The 14612-nt window shown below is 38.0% G+C and overlaps 1 protein-coding gene across 1 annotated transcript in view; it reads left to right on the forward strand.

Moving 5' to 3' along the window:
• Positions 1-397: 397 nt before the first annotated feature.
• The window catches only part of LOC103269668 (inactive phospholipase D5-like), a gene marked incomplete at its 3' end in the record, with an annotated part of 91369 nt that continues 77154 nt past the window's right edge, over positions 398-14612 (forward strand). The window contains exons 1-2 of the mRNA XM_008067232.2: positions 398-427; positions 2086-2222. Of these exons, the coding sequence (XP_008065423.2) occupies positions 398-427; positions 2086-2222 (167 nt within the window). The remainder of the gene's footprint in view (positions 428-2085; positions 2223-14612) is intronic.

Below are 14612 nucleotides of genomic sequence, written 5' to 3' on the forward strand. Positions count from 1 at the left end.
TAATTTTCACTTTTATTTCATTCATTCACTTTTTATTTACTTATACAATTTTCTAGGCAGTTTCTATTGGTTAGGCACTGTGTTGTCTGCTTGGGGAAAGAATAAAACATAATCCATGTCTTTCAGATAACCAGAGTCTAGAGTAAAAGAAAAATGTCCGTCTCTTTCTTTGGCCTTTACCTACTTCATCAAGTGTGGAGTAAGAGAAGAACCCAATGATAGGCAGAAGCAGATTTGTAATGAGGTTGCAATGAGTGATGAAACCTGTAAGAGGGTTAGAAAACACAAAAATAAAGCATTCGTGTAGGTTGATAGGAGTCACAGAAACACCACTTATTCCTTTGACTTGACTGCATCTTTTTCTACATATGAACCTTCTAGTTGCAAACTTTCAAAGATGCAAACGTGTGTTCGCAAATCCAATCATGTAAGTTAGTTCACATGTCTGCCATACATTATCACATGCTGTCCTGTGAGATTAGAAGTGTTTTGGTTTTTGTGTTTGTTTTTATGTATTGTTTGTGTGAAAGGTATTATACACCTATTACAGAATAGTACTATATAGCCAATTGTGTTAGTTGGGTACCTAGGCTAACTTTGTTGTACTTACAAATAAATTGGACTTATGAAAGTGCTCTTGGAATGGAACTTGTTTATATCTAGGGAATTTGCTGTAATCTGTAATCTGAGGCTGCCTCTGGAAGAACTGAACTCAGTATGGGAGGTTCCTTGGGTTCTTTGGAGATCTTGGCAATGTGGCACTAAAGGGTGAGAGGGTGTTAGGGGGTGGTAAAGTCAGCTGGCTTCAAAAAGGCTCTGAACTCTGTGTGTATGCGTGTGTGTGTGTGTGTGTGTGTGTGTGCGCGCGCGCACATGCGCACACATATATTTATCCCATCACAAAGGGAGTACAACTGGCTACCTGATCAAAGATTACCCTTTCTCCTCTGTAAATAACCCCTACAAGTTGCTCACAGATTTTTACTAATTGCTTTTTCTCCTCCTTTCCTCATCTAGAGTTTATCTAATAGAGGGTGTCTCCGTCTGTTTGAACTGCAATAGCAAAATGCCATAAACTGGGTAACTTTTAGACAAAAGAACTTTATTGCTCACAGTTTGAAGGCTGGGAAGTCCAAGATCAAGATGTCATCAGATATGAGGACATGGTAGAAGCTGTGAAAGAGCTCTCTAGGACTCAGGATATCACTATGTTGCTGAGGCTGGAGTGCAGTGACTATTCACAGGTGCAAGCATAGCTCACTGCAGCCTCAAACTCATGCGTTAGATCCTCCAGCCTCAGTCTCCTGAGTAGTTAGGATGCCTGACTCCTGGCCTCTGTTAAGGCCACCAATCACCACTTTTCTTGGATAATCACCTCTCAAAAGATCCCACCTACTCATATTATCACCCTGGGGATTAAGATTTAAACATAGGAATTTTAAGGGCACACAAACATTCAGATCATTGCAGAGAGAAAACTGGCAACATCAATTTGTCACAGTGGTCATGGTCCCTGCCTAGTTATCATGGGCCTTTCTTCTCTCACTTTTAGTCATGAGCCTCTAGAGATAGGGATGTCTTGAAATATAATACATGAGCCTAAAGATAAATACATGAATGACTTTGACCACCTGGACCTTCTATTTACATAAATGAAAATCATATTAAGAATATGAATATTGGTTATGTTTGTATCCAGTGTTTGGAAATGAACAGTGTTAGTTAAATAACTCATGATGCTAGCATCTGTGTTTCATTTTTTATTTGAAATAATAGATCTCATCATGATCTTTTCTTGGCTGCTTTTGAGTAGAAAGCAGAAGAGCAAACTTATTTGGAAGTCTGGATATTGCACTTGAATTATTTAACAGATTCTACCATATGTAGTGGGACTTTGAGAATGTGTTGAGAAATAAGCATAAAAGTCTTGGACATTTTCACCCAGAGAGCAGCTCTTCCTTCTCTGGCAGTGATAAAAGCAATTATCTCCAAAAAAAATTTTTCATGAAATTTTGAAAAGTTGTAAAATCTTGAGTTTCCTAAGCAAACCCACTTATTTTTCTTTGTCTTCTTTCCTTCTTTCAGTCCCAGCAGAAGTGCATCGTGATCTTTGCCCTGGTGTGCTGCTTTGCCATTCTGGTCGCGTTGATATTTTCGGCCGTGGACATCATGGGCGAGGATGAGGATGGACTCTCAGAAAAAAATTGCCAAAATAAATGTCGGTAAGAGGTAACAAAAAAAATTCTATTTTAGGGGATGAGCAAGAAATCCAAAGAGGGCCATGAACAACGGAGAGAAAAATATCATAAATACATCCAAATCATCCAAATTCCCCTTGACTGAATCTGAGGCATGACTCTGTCTAGTGATGCTGTTGCTTTTAACCCAAGGGAATCAAAATCAATAATGATTGAATTCACTTTACAGTTTGGTCATATTCTACAAAGAGAGGTGCTCCACAGAATGAAATTCTGTAATAATCTGTATTTTTGGAGACTGCCATATATGAGATTTTGGTTTGTTCCATGATGAGCCTGGCATAAACAAGAGGACACTGCTAGTTGTTACAGGAAATGTAAGTTAAAAGACACATGGCCTAGGAAAAAGTCTAACTTAACACTGGGGATTAAAGAAGTGTGTCTGTAAGAAGACAGGCCTCCTTAGTATATTTCAATTTAGCACACACTGTGTTTTAAATCTAAAACTGACAACAGTTTTACCCATATATTTATGTAATTTGTCTCTTTAGCTACATTAAGCAGCATTTCCCCGGGGCCATTCCTGATGAGCAAAGCCATCCCATCATAGTGTCAACCCTATAAATCTTCTCATCAAACTCTTCTTTGAGCTGCTGCTTTTTTTTCTAAGTTTGGGGAGGGGGAGGAAAAATACCAAGAGGGTACAGACAAATAAGAAGTTGATTTTTACATATGCATTGCTGCCAAACTGATGTGAGACCACAAAATTACAACAGTAATAATGAACTAGAGCTTATAATGAACTTAAATTATAATTTTTTCCTGTAAAAAGCTTTAGTCTAACAGCTTCTCTTTTCTAGTTTAAAATCAACAACAACTTGCTATTGTGTATGTGAGTTTTTATCCTGGATATTTTGCTTTGTAGGTGAATGTTCTGGCACAGGAAATGTTCTGAAAAGATAGTTGGCTTATTCTTTTAGCCCATGATGCATTATAGTTTAGTTACCAGTCAACAAGTATTATATACTGAGTAGAGCATACTAAAAATAAATCAATACGCATTATAGATTTTTTTCTTCATGTTAGAAGGTATTGCATAAATACTGTTTATTTACTTTTCAGACTGGATTTGAATGAAAATTGTTTGAGGATTATTATAAGGAAAGTAAAAGAACAATAGCAAAATGCTGTCATCTTTGGCTAGTGCCATTACATCAAATATAAATGTTCCATAGTCAGGGGACCACTGACACATATTTATCGAGTGGAAACATTCTACCTCTCTCTCTCATCTCACTTTAAAATGAAGACTGCTGAGTACTTTAAATGCAAACCTCATCACCTAGAAAGCAACTTTGTAGAGGTCAAACTATAACAGCTTCCTTAAGACAAAATAACCAGAACTTTTTAATACACATCACCAAGTACTGGTAGTTTTTTTTGAAAAGGAGAGTCTTCGAAATATTTTTTTTTCACTTTGAGGAAACTATAATTTACTTTAATTTTTATTTTTAACTTATACAACTTTAATTTGGACTTAGTTATTTCTTCTATCTCAGTCAGTAACTAAATTCTGATAATGCTACATTGCTTCTCCTGTCATCTAGAGAATATTCTTCTAACTGCTTTTCCATTCTCCTGCTTCCTTTCCCCCAGGTAGTTGGAATAACTATTCTGGTTGCTAGATGCCACCCCTATATGCAGCCTTCTTTTCCAGAACACAAGCCCCCTTAGGATCCTTTTTTCTTCTGCAGCCTCTTCCCCTGTGTCCTGTGTTTCTGTTCTCCTGTATTCTTGGCCATTTCAAGAAGTGATTCTTGTATGTCTGCCCTGGAATTGGTATCTCGCTTCCCCCTAACTTCATTCTCTGGAGGCTTCTGCTTTTCCACCGTTCTCCAATGCACAGGATGAGGAAGCAGGATCACTGCAATTCTTTATACCCCAATCCAGTTTCCATACTGTCATCCCATTGTTATTCATTCCATTCTGTCTATTCCTCCCATTTCCTCACTTATCCTGAATCTATTCTTTATCTTGATTTTAGTCTTTGGTTCTATGGAAATATACAAAGACCAACCACATGAGAGCAGGAGCTATTTACTCAGAGCTTGCTACAGTAAATCTTGTCTCTTCTGTGTTATTCTCATTTTAATTTGATGAACTTTTCTTATGCTATCCACCCCTCCATATCACCAACATTATCAACATTATCATCCAACTTCCAAGATTCTATTGCACCTTTTTTTTGTGCCCAGTTAACAGACCTCCTACCCGTCATCAGTTCCATCCCTCACCAATGCCCTTAGTAACTCAAAAGTTTACTTCCTAACACGCTAGCCTTACCATTTTTTAACCACCTCAAATCAATAAATTTAATGTCCACTTTATCTGTGCACCTACCTACCAGCAAAGGGCTCCACTTCCAAGCTAACCTAATGCAGATATCAACCATGGACTCTGAAATCTGCAAAATCTGAATTCAAATCTACTTTCATAAGCTTGATAAAATAGGAATCAAATTATTCCAATCATTTTGTCAAAACACCAAGAGACTGACGAGGAGTTACAATACAGTCATAAGACTGTTGCAGCAACATGCCATGGTCAGAATTACATGGGCATGTCGGGGGTGGGCAGTCTGACATTGTGAAAGGAGTATATCTTGCCTTGGACACTGCTTTACTCCTGATGGGCTGGCTATTTTAGTTTCATTCCCCTTAAAAATGATAGATTTTTTTTTTTTTAAATCTCTCTCACAAGGTTTAATTAGTATTCAGTAAGTTATGTAAACTTGTAGCCAAGTATCAGGAAAATCATAACAAAAAATACCAAAAAATGTATACACATTTTAAGAGATGTTATCTCTGTATTACTGTTTGAAGTTGAATTGAATTATGGTAGCAATGTGTAATTGCAGAAGTCAAATGTGACTTGCATTCCTGTTTTGTTATTGGTATATATCGAATATTACAATTTTAACACAGTTTTTTTCTTTCCTAAAATGTGTGTACTTTTTTGGCACCGTCTGTATATAAATGTCAATTCCTATGCCTTCAAGGTATCCAGAAATCCTCCTCTATTCACAACTGCCTATTCCTCCCACCTCCTCACTTATCCTGAATCTACTCTTTATCCTGATTTTAGTCTTTGGTTCGATGGAAATATACAAAGACCCACCACATGAGAACAGGAGCTATTTACTCAGAGCTTGCTACAGCAAGGGAGTCAGCCACCATCATCAATTGCATTTTACAGAGACTCAAAGGCCAGCAGAAGAATCAGAAAGCTTTAGAGTGGAAAAAATCTCCAGGTGTGTATTAATTGGATGCAGTTGGATGGGTGGGGAGGCTATAGGTAGCCAGACTAGAAGTGGGACATCTTTTGTAATTGGTTAGGGGTTTGACTTTCTGTGGTTGATCCTAAGTTGGAAGTAGGGACAAAAATTAGGCAAGCTTTGTTCTTAATCAAGTCCTGGCCATTTGGCATCAATTGTTACGAAAGTTATTGTTTAGCTTCCTGGATTGTTACTAGAGATAGCAGTCTGACTTACAGTAGACTTTCTTCCATAGGTAAGGGTTGGTTTCTTGAGCAGGTTGCTGCAGATTATGGGTCAGAGTTCTATCTTTGTATGTGGTTTGGCCATTGTCCATTTGTTTAAGTCTCTCAGTTCACTGAACCTCCTTCCTGTACTGTCGGCCCTTTCTGTTGTAATTTTCTTCTTACCCATTTGCTAGACCATGACTGGCATTTCTCAGTGCTTTCTGTGGCATCCTAATATCTTACTTGCTTTTTCTGGGGTTTTTTGCCTTAACCACGCTGCAGTTCTTAAACTGATTGATTCTTCATTCCACTCATCCTTGTCCTCAGGGCAGCCTCAGGGCTTTTGCTCCAAATCAGCCTTCAGGGGAAAGTGAGTTCCACTGCTTTTTAGTTCTAGGTTCCTCCCGGCAGGATGCCCCTGGTAGAAAAGGTGAGGCTTTTCAGGGATGAACCTACTGAGTATACAAAGGTGCTGACATAGACAAGTAGGAAAAACCGCTGGTCTGCAGAAGCACTCAAGCGTGCCATCCTCAACTTAAGCCTTTCCATAGAAAATTCCTGTCCTTCCTCTCATCACTGCATCCCTTTCCTGGCACTAACCCAAACTCTTTCCCAGACCTTTTCCTCAAGGTGGCACTAATTGCATCACATGATGCTCAGCTTCCAATTACTATTTACTTAAGTACAGTTTTCCCTTTATGCCTTTCTCCTTGTGGTGTCATTATCATAAAGAATGCTGCTTGCTCCGTTCTACCTTTGCTGAGATCTTATTACTTTGTAATTAAATTCCTTCTGTGTTTGTGGCTCTGCCCACTCCTGAAAGTTGAAAGAATACCGACATTCTAGTCTGTCAGGGTCTCAGCACAGTTTTGACAGCCTCTTCCCAAGACCTCCTCATCTACTGCACTCTTTTCTAAATAAATTATTTTAATTCATCTTATTTCTACTAACTAGTCTTTCTATTTTCTAATAGATTCCCACTCTGAGTCATACCACCCTCTCATCTTTTTTCTACTAACCAGCCTTTCTGTTTTCTGATAGAGTCTCACTCTGAATCATACTGCCCACTCAAGGTTTTTCCAACTTTTATATGTCTCTCTAAAAATTCTGTCTCCCTATCAAAAATACTAGTATCTGACTTGTTTTATTTCTTTCCCTCCTTGTATTATTTTACTGCCATATTACTGTCCTAATAATAGATAATCTTATCATAATTTTTCACACAAACCAATAAAATATCAATGGTTCCAAACTTGTCTTCCAAATCCTTTTTAATTAGCCTCAATGGTATGCCCAGTTTTAGAACTTTTTACCTCAGTAAAAGACCTTAACCTCTTTCTTTGTACTAGATTTTTGCACACTTACCACATTCCCCAATGTGTCTTTAATTGTTTGTTCAGTCCCTATAACTAAACCTCCTATCGCTCAACTATCTGAGGGAGCAAAAGAAACATTTTCTAGTTTCTACCATGAAACTACATCTCAGTGGGCTCTGGGACATCACTGGGTAGGTAGGGAAAGCTTACACTGCCAGTTTAGGTTGCATACATCCTGTGACTTGGCCATTTTGGAATTCACCAGTGCCTCTAATTATCTTGTGCTTTATTCTTGCACACTGTGAGGTTTCCCGCATGTCATATCCTCAGGGACCAGCAAGGACATTATTGATTACCTCCAAGTGCTGCTCCCTTGCAGAATACTGGCTCTCACGTGGAACACCTGTCCTTTCAGACAAGAGGCCTTTGCCTTATATATGCAGCTTCATCTTTCTTACCCTTTCCCCCCGGATCCATCCTATATCAGTCATTTTCAGTGACTGCTCCCTCACTTATTGCGGACACTATTAAACACTCACTAGAGGAGAGACTTTTGTTATGATACCTGCCTGACAAACACACACTGAACCAGTCAGTATGAGAATTAATTTCTGCAAAATATCATTAAACAAGGTGAGTAAACGTACAATCTTGGGTGGTTTAACATTGCTGTATAATCAAATTGATGGGCACGTGCTCCCTGTTTTATCCAGTAAATACAGCAGCCCCTGTTCCTGCCTCATCTTCCTGAATCAGCCCCCAGGCCTGGGTGGCTACTGGTCTAATTTGGCTCACTCTGTTCCACAAAGCTTCAAATCCACTTTGGTTTGCTCAGTTGGTCTGAAGCATGAAAGAAATGGTCCAACTTGGTCCATATCTACGTCTATTCTATCTTGATCTTGGTCTCAGTCTCCTCTGTCTTTATCTCTGTCTCTGTCTCTATCTCCATCTATCTCTCTCTTTCTCTCACTATTCCTGAACCTAGAAATTTTCTTTCACCCTGAAATGAATGAACTTGGGTCTGTACAAAAGGGGAGACATGCAATTTTTGGGGCTGGGTAACCAACTTATGAATTGCCATAGCAGTTCTCCAATAAGGAGTGTCCTGGATTACCAAACATTGGTCACAGAGAGTATAGATAGCAAGGGCCAAATCACTTTGTAGTATTCTAGCCCTTTACACTCAGACTTTTTGCATAACCTTTCTAAATGTTCAGATTTCTCTTTTATAAAAGCTGACTTCTCTACTTTATATTCTTCACATACGTTGTTTTCTGAATCTTTTATTCTGGCCCATCATTTTCTTACTTAAAATAAAAAACTCTATTTGCAGACATATCTATATTTATATTAATAACTCGGTTGCAACTTCAGCGTAGCTCATATGTGACTTGGTTTGTCAGTATATGACATTCCTAGAGGACAGTATTGAGAGACCTCTTTATGTATTGACAATCATTTTCTAGTATTTAGTCACTTCTCCATTTAATACCGTGACCTTAGAGCTGACTCAAGGTGGTCCAATAGACTTTAATAATTGTTTTCCCTTTTTTTTTTTTTTTGAGTTGGAGTCTCACTCGGTTACCCAGACTGGAGTGCAGTGGCCGCTCCCGGCCACCACAACCTCAACCTGCTGGGCTCTGGAGATCCTTCTGCCTCAGCCTTCCGAGTAGCCAGAATTACAGGCATGCACTACCACGCCCGGCTGATTTTTTTATTTATTGTAGAGATGAGGCCTTGCTGCCCAGGTGGGTCTCGAACCCGCGGGCTCAGGCAATCCACTCACCTCAGCCTCCCAAAGGCGAGGGATTACAGGCTGAGCCACCGAGCCTGGCTTTGTTTTCCCTTTTAATGGCCTAATTGTCACCACTTGGCCAGTGGGATCCACCTTTTGTACTTTTTGGCACTATTCCAGATAGCTCTGCGTGCAGCCTTGCTTTTTGGCGACAACAAGCTATTCTAGTGCCATTTTATTTTATTTTTTTTGAGTTGGAGTCTCACTCTGTCGCCCAGACTAGAGTGCAGTGGCCGCTCCCGGCCACCGCAGCCTCGACCTGCTGGACTCCGGTGATCCTTCCGCCTCAGCCTTACAAGTAGCCGGAATTACAGGCATGCGCTACCACGCCCGGCTGATTTTTTGATTTATTGTAGAGATGAGGTCTCGCTGCCCAGGCGGGTCTCGAACCAGCGGGCTCAGGCAATGCACTCACCTCAGCCTCCCAAAGGCACGGAATTACAGGCTGAGCCACCGAGCCCGGCTTCTAGTGCCATTTTAAACTTTCTTGCTCCAAGACATGGTATTATCTATTCTCCAATAAGTCCCAGTTTCCATTCATGGAAACTTTCTATTAAAGATCAGAACCTTAGTTCTAAGGCTGTCCTTAGATTGTCTACCAAGGATATTGGTGACAGATACAATGATACCAGAGGAAAAGCTCATTAAGCTATAGTACTTTTATGACTAAACAATACTCCTTTCTCCCTCCTTCTCTCTCCTCCCTGCTTCTCTCCCTTCATTTCTTCATTTTATAGGCACAAATGCATGGACTATAGGGCCAAGTTATCTGTGTCTGAATCTGACTATACCACTTAAGAGCTTTGTGATCTTGGGCAAATTGCACATTTTTTTTCACATGTATGATGAAGACAATTGCGTATTACTTGAAGGGTTTCTATAAGGACTAAATGTGTTAACGCAAGTACCTTTCATATAATAGCATGACATAATAAATGTTCAATAAATGCTGGTCATTATTCTTTTTATTAAGGGACACAAGTTCATTATAGCTGTTGGCAGTTACCTTTTAAGTTTCATCTTACTATGTTCCAAAATCAGTAAAAGTTTATGACCATTTTTTATCCTTCCCTTAAACTGTGAATTTTTCCCTTTAGCTAAATTAACTTAGATCTACTATGCTTTATATTGACAAACCAAACCATGTTTTAAAATTAGAGTGTTGCTCTCAAATTTAGAAGATCCTGTTTGGTTTTTGATTTCTTATTTGATATCTGAGCACTTTCCTGGCTGCCTAAAGAGAAAGAGAAGCTCTAACCTACATGCTTCCACCTCCCATGGAAATATTAAATAATTTAAAAACCTGGAATAATAGATGCTACAAATAGATTTCCAATGCACTAAATGAATAACAGTGATGGAGGGTAGAATGAAGGTAAAAAATGGCCCTAGAGTGTTTTATTTTACATCTTCTCCCAATTTCTCTATTTGAACTGACAGTCAACCTATTGACTTCATAATTTTCTAAATTTTTCTTTTATCATTGTCAGATCTATTTCTTCCAGAGTTTTCTGGGATCTGAAGAAAGAGAAGAGATAAGCACTTATGTTTATTCCATTTTATTAAGCAAAGTGAACCATGTCTTTCTGGCTTCCTCCCTTCCCCAGTTCTAAATTCCCTCCACGGTCCCCCAGCCCTTACCTTACTCTCCTTGAGTCTCTGTTTAGAGATTGCTTTAGTGGAGAAGATGGCATCCGCCTGATAGAACTCCTTCGATTTTCTTTCCAACTCAGAATCTCCCAAGTGCTTTCACTCGTCCTTCCCTCCTCCCATTTTTGTCTCAGAGGAAAAGATATCCCTTGCCCTTTCTGAAGTTAATCCCTCTATCTACACACTTTATCCTGTAGAAATAAGTGAAGACCAACCCCATGAGCAAAGCAGAGGTTCTTTATTCTGAGCTTGCAAGAGCAAGGGACTAAGCCACTGTCACTAACATTTTGGCAGAGACTCAAGGACTGGCAGAGGAGTGGAAAAGCTTTGCAGTTGGGAAAAATGAACACTACATGTTTCTTTCTCTTGTGAGCCTTTACTCCTTGTAAGGGCATCTTCATTCTTCCAGATACCTGATCTGAAGAAGCTAATTATTTCATTTTTTCCCTTGGACTAGATAAAAAAAAACTCTCTGGAAACACAGAAGTCATCTGTCTTTCTCTCTTTGTGTCCTATACAATGTCTCACACAGGACTGAGCAGATACTTTATTTTTAGTGGGCAGTAATTTCCGTGTAAAAACAAGTATAAATTAAATAAATAATACAGTTAATTTAGTTAGAAAAAGAAACTTGCTGAGAAATTGCTATTAAAGATCAGAACCTAAGTTCTAAGGCTCTCCTGAATGAAGCATATTTGTATACCTAACTCTTAACTGTACCCCACTATATCATAATAAAAAATATTGGTTATAAAAATAAATAAATAAATAAAATGAAATAGAAAGCTCTAACATTATATTTTTTTCTAACCAGCATTGAATAAAAATAACTTTTAATAACAATCGAAATGAAAGATACTTAATATTAATTGAAGGAAATAAGAAATCCCCAAACATGTTTAAATACAGATATTTTGTATTTCTTATTTCCTTCAATGCTACTGAACTCTGCTTTCAGATGAAATAGCACATATTAACATTTTCATTTCACCACTGAGTCCAGTAAACTTCAAATTTCTGGAAATATAAGAAATTTGATTAGACCAATACCCAGAAAGTATTGTTTATATTTCCACAGCTAAAATCTCAAAGATTATTTTTAAAGTAATGTTTCATCTTTAGCACTTAATATTTAAAGGAGGAAATCTGAGAGAGCGTGACACTTCCTCCTGGTCTATAATTACTACTTTGGGAAGCAGCAGAAGCTAATTATTTCAAAGTTTTGATTTTAATGAAACTTAATATATGATTAATGATGTTGACATTTCCCGTTGCCAGGTTTGTTCTCTAAAAAGATCATTTGAATGTGGTATATATTTTTCAAAAAGTTCACTGAACCCTTATAGGCACAGCCATACCTGATAATGGGTAGTGTTGGGAGCAGAACATATAGCTGTCTTTTCAGCAGTCTGTTTTAGCTTCCTTGTCAGGTAAAACCCTATACATAATGGTTCTCAGTAACGACAGAAAACCCAGCCCTGAATATGAGGCAAGAGAACTTTGGAGTGGGAAAAATAATAATAAAAAGAAAACCTGGGTTGATGTGCCTGATGGATATTCTTTTATTTTGGTGATAGTCCTGTAACTAAAAACTTTTTCTAAGCATGACTTTCAGTCAAAATAGTTGCCATGATCACAAAGATCATATTGAGAAAAACAAGTTTGGTTTTTTTTTTTTTTGAGTTGGAGTCTCACTTTGTCACCCAGACTGGAGCGCAGTGGCCGTCGACCTGCTGGGCTCCGGCGATCCTTCTGCCTCAGCCTTCCAGTAGCTGGAACTACAGGCATGTACTACCACACCCGGCTAATTTTTTATTTATTGTAGAGATGAGGTCTCACCAAGTTGCCCAGGCGGGTCTTGAACCCGCGGGCTCAGGCAATCTGTTTTTGTTTTCTAAACAGAAAAATCTGTTAAAGAATTCATGATAACTCAGCTTCCAAAACTGTAGAAATTTGAGACTTAGAAGTGCTTGCGGATTTGGAATGCAGCATTTAAAAATGGGGTCATGTTTCAGAGTAGAAGCTTTGAACTGTGAGTCCGAAAGACATGACTGCAAGCAATAAAACATTCTGCAAAAAAACCTCAATTGCAAATTCAAAGCTAGTTTTTAGAAACTACTCATGTTGTAGACATGTGTTTGGAACATTAAACTTAGGTTCAGAAAACCCAGGGTCAGTCTCCTGTCGGCCCCTTCAAGCTGAGGATGTCATCTAAATTCAGCCCTTGTAAATGAGAATATCATTTATAAGTTAATGATAATTTTCCTTCCATAATACTGTGAAACAAAAATAAGATAATGTGTGTGCAGAAAATAGCAAAGGACTTTACAAAATGAGGTATTATATGATTCACTTATTTTTTGAGCCACACTCATGAAGACTGATAGCATACAGTGCCAGAAATGTCGCTTTTTAATATAAACCACAGCCTCCTTAGGCTTATACTTTTACAAAATAGAAATTTTAACTTGCCAGATCCATTGAGAGGCTGCGGAGCCATGCCCCTCCCTGGGCAGTGGAAGTCAAGGTACAGTGTGTGAGCGATACCCAAGAACATTTGAGGGCTTGAGGACTTCACCTCCAGGAGGCTTAAGTGTGTGGCTCAGTGTGGCCACCTACTGTGCGAACTTGGTTGCTTAACCTGCCTGAGTTCATGCATAGAGTAATGGTGACCATAATAGTACATATTCCATAAGGTTTAAAAAAAAAAAATGAACTAAAATGTGTAACTTGTTTGACTTTTAAAAGGGAGAAATATATATAGGTCAGAGATCTCGTCCCTCAAGGCTAATCAACAAAACTCATTTAACATTGCTTGTTTTACTACACCCATATTTCCAAGTTATTTCATTAGATTCTTACCTTTTAAAATAAGTAACTGTTTATGCAATCAAAGAACTAATATATACAGATGTCAGTAATGTAAACACTGCAGTCTTAAAATGAAAGGTAGTTCCTCTCCCATTGCAGACTCTGGATCCCCTTGTCCAGAGGCAAAATCTGCTAACACATTCTTATATATCCTCCCAGAAATAGGATTTTATGTGTATGTAGGGATATGGGTATTTGTGTTGTGTATGTCTACATACCAGTCCTTTTTCTCTCACTAATGGGTATGTATAGGCATGGTGTTGTACCATGAATAGTTTTTTCCCGGAAGTCTTTGCATATTAAGATATATAGATCCATGGCTGCGTTGCACTCGTTGTATAATATAATTAATTTAACCAGTCTTTTGTTGATTTGAAGGATATTTAGATTCCTTGGGGGTTTTGCTGTTATTGTAACAAGCAATGCCACAATGAATATCCTTATATAAATTTGTTTAGCCATATGTAGTAGAATATCTTTAGATTCCTAGAAATGGAATTGCCGGGTCAAAGGATAGATATATTTTAAATCTGCATAGATAGTGCAAATTGTATTCCAAAGAGTATATATCACTAAAGATTACTTATTTTTCCCACTATTGTCAACATTGTATATTAGCAAATACCACATTTTTTCTTTTAAATCATGTGTAATGTTGATCATCTTTCCATATTTATGAATCAGGTCTACTTCCACATCTGTGGCTTGCCATTCATGTCCTTATAACATAGAAGAGGTGTGGCTCGATAGAAGATCCAGTAAAATATAGCAAAATAACTAAGATCAATACAGTAATCATAATAATCATCGTATTAGTAACGAGATAAGTAACATCACACACGCAGCAAATCAAATTTATAGAGAGGTAGATTGAGATTTAGGAGCCTTTATTTTTCATCATATTAGAAATATCAAATTGTAAGAGATATTCATAGGTAATTATTCATGTGTTTTACTTTCACAGAACATTGATCATTTGTGCACTTATGTGGTGAACTTGTACTGTAAGATCTTTGCTTCAATAATTGCAACATTTACTATGTAAGATGGGTCCGGTCTGTCCCTTATTATAAATTCAGTACTTTATTATGAGCACTTTTTTGGAACTATTGCAGGCTGGGATATTTAGTCGTAATTTAGCTAGATGTAGCTATTATGCAGATGCTTTTTGTTTTTATCATGCCAGTTCTCAGTGAAACTGTTTACTTGTAGCTGATGTTAGAGTCAGCTATCATAGTTTGA

The sequence above is a fragment of the Carlito syrichta genome, unplaced genomic scaffold (assembly GCF_000164805.1).
Source record: "Carlito syrichta isolate Samal-C Ts95f unplaced genomic scaffold, Tarsius_syrichta-2.0.1 Scaffold309428, whole genome shotgun sequence".
In the NCBI taxonomy this organism is placed as follows: domain Eukaryota; kingdom Metazoa; phylum Chordata; class Mammalia; order Primates; family Tarsiidae; genus Carlito; species Carlito syrichta.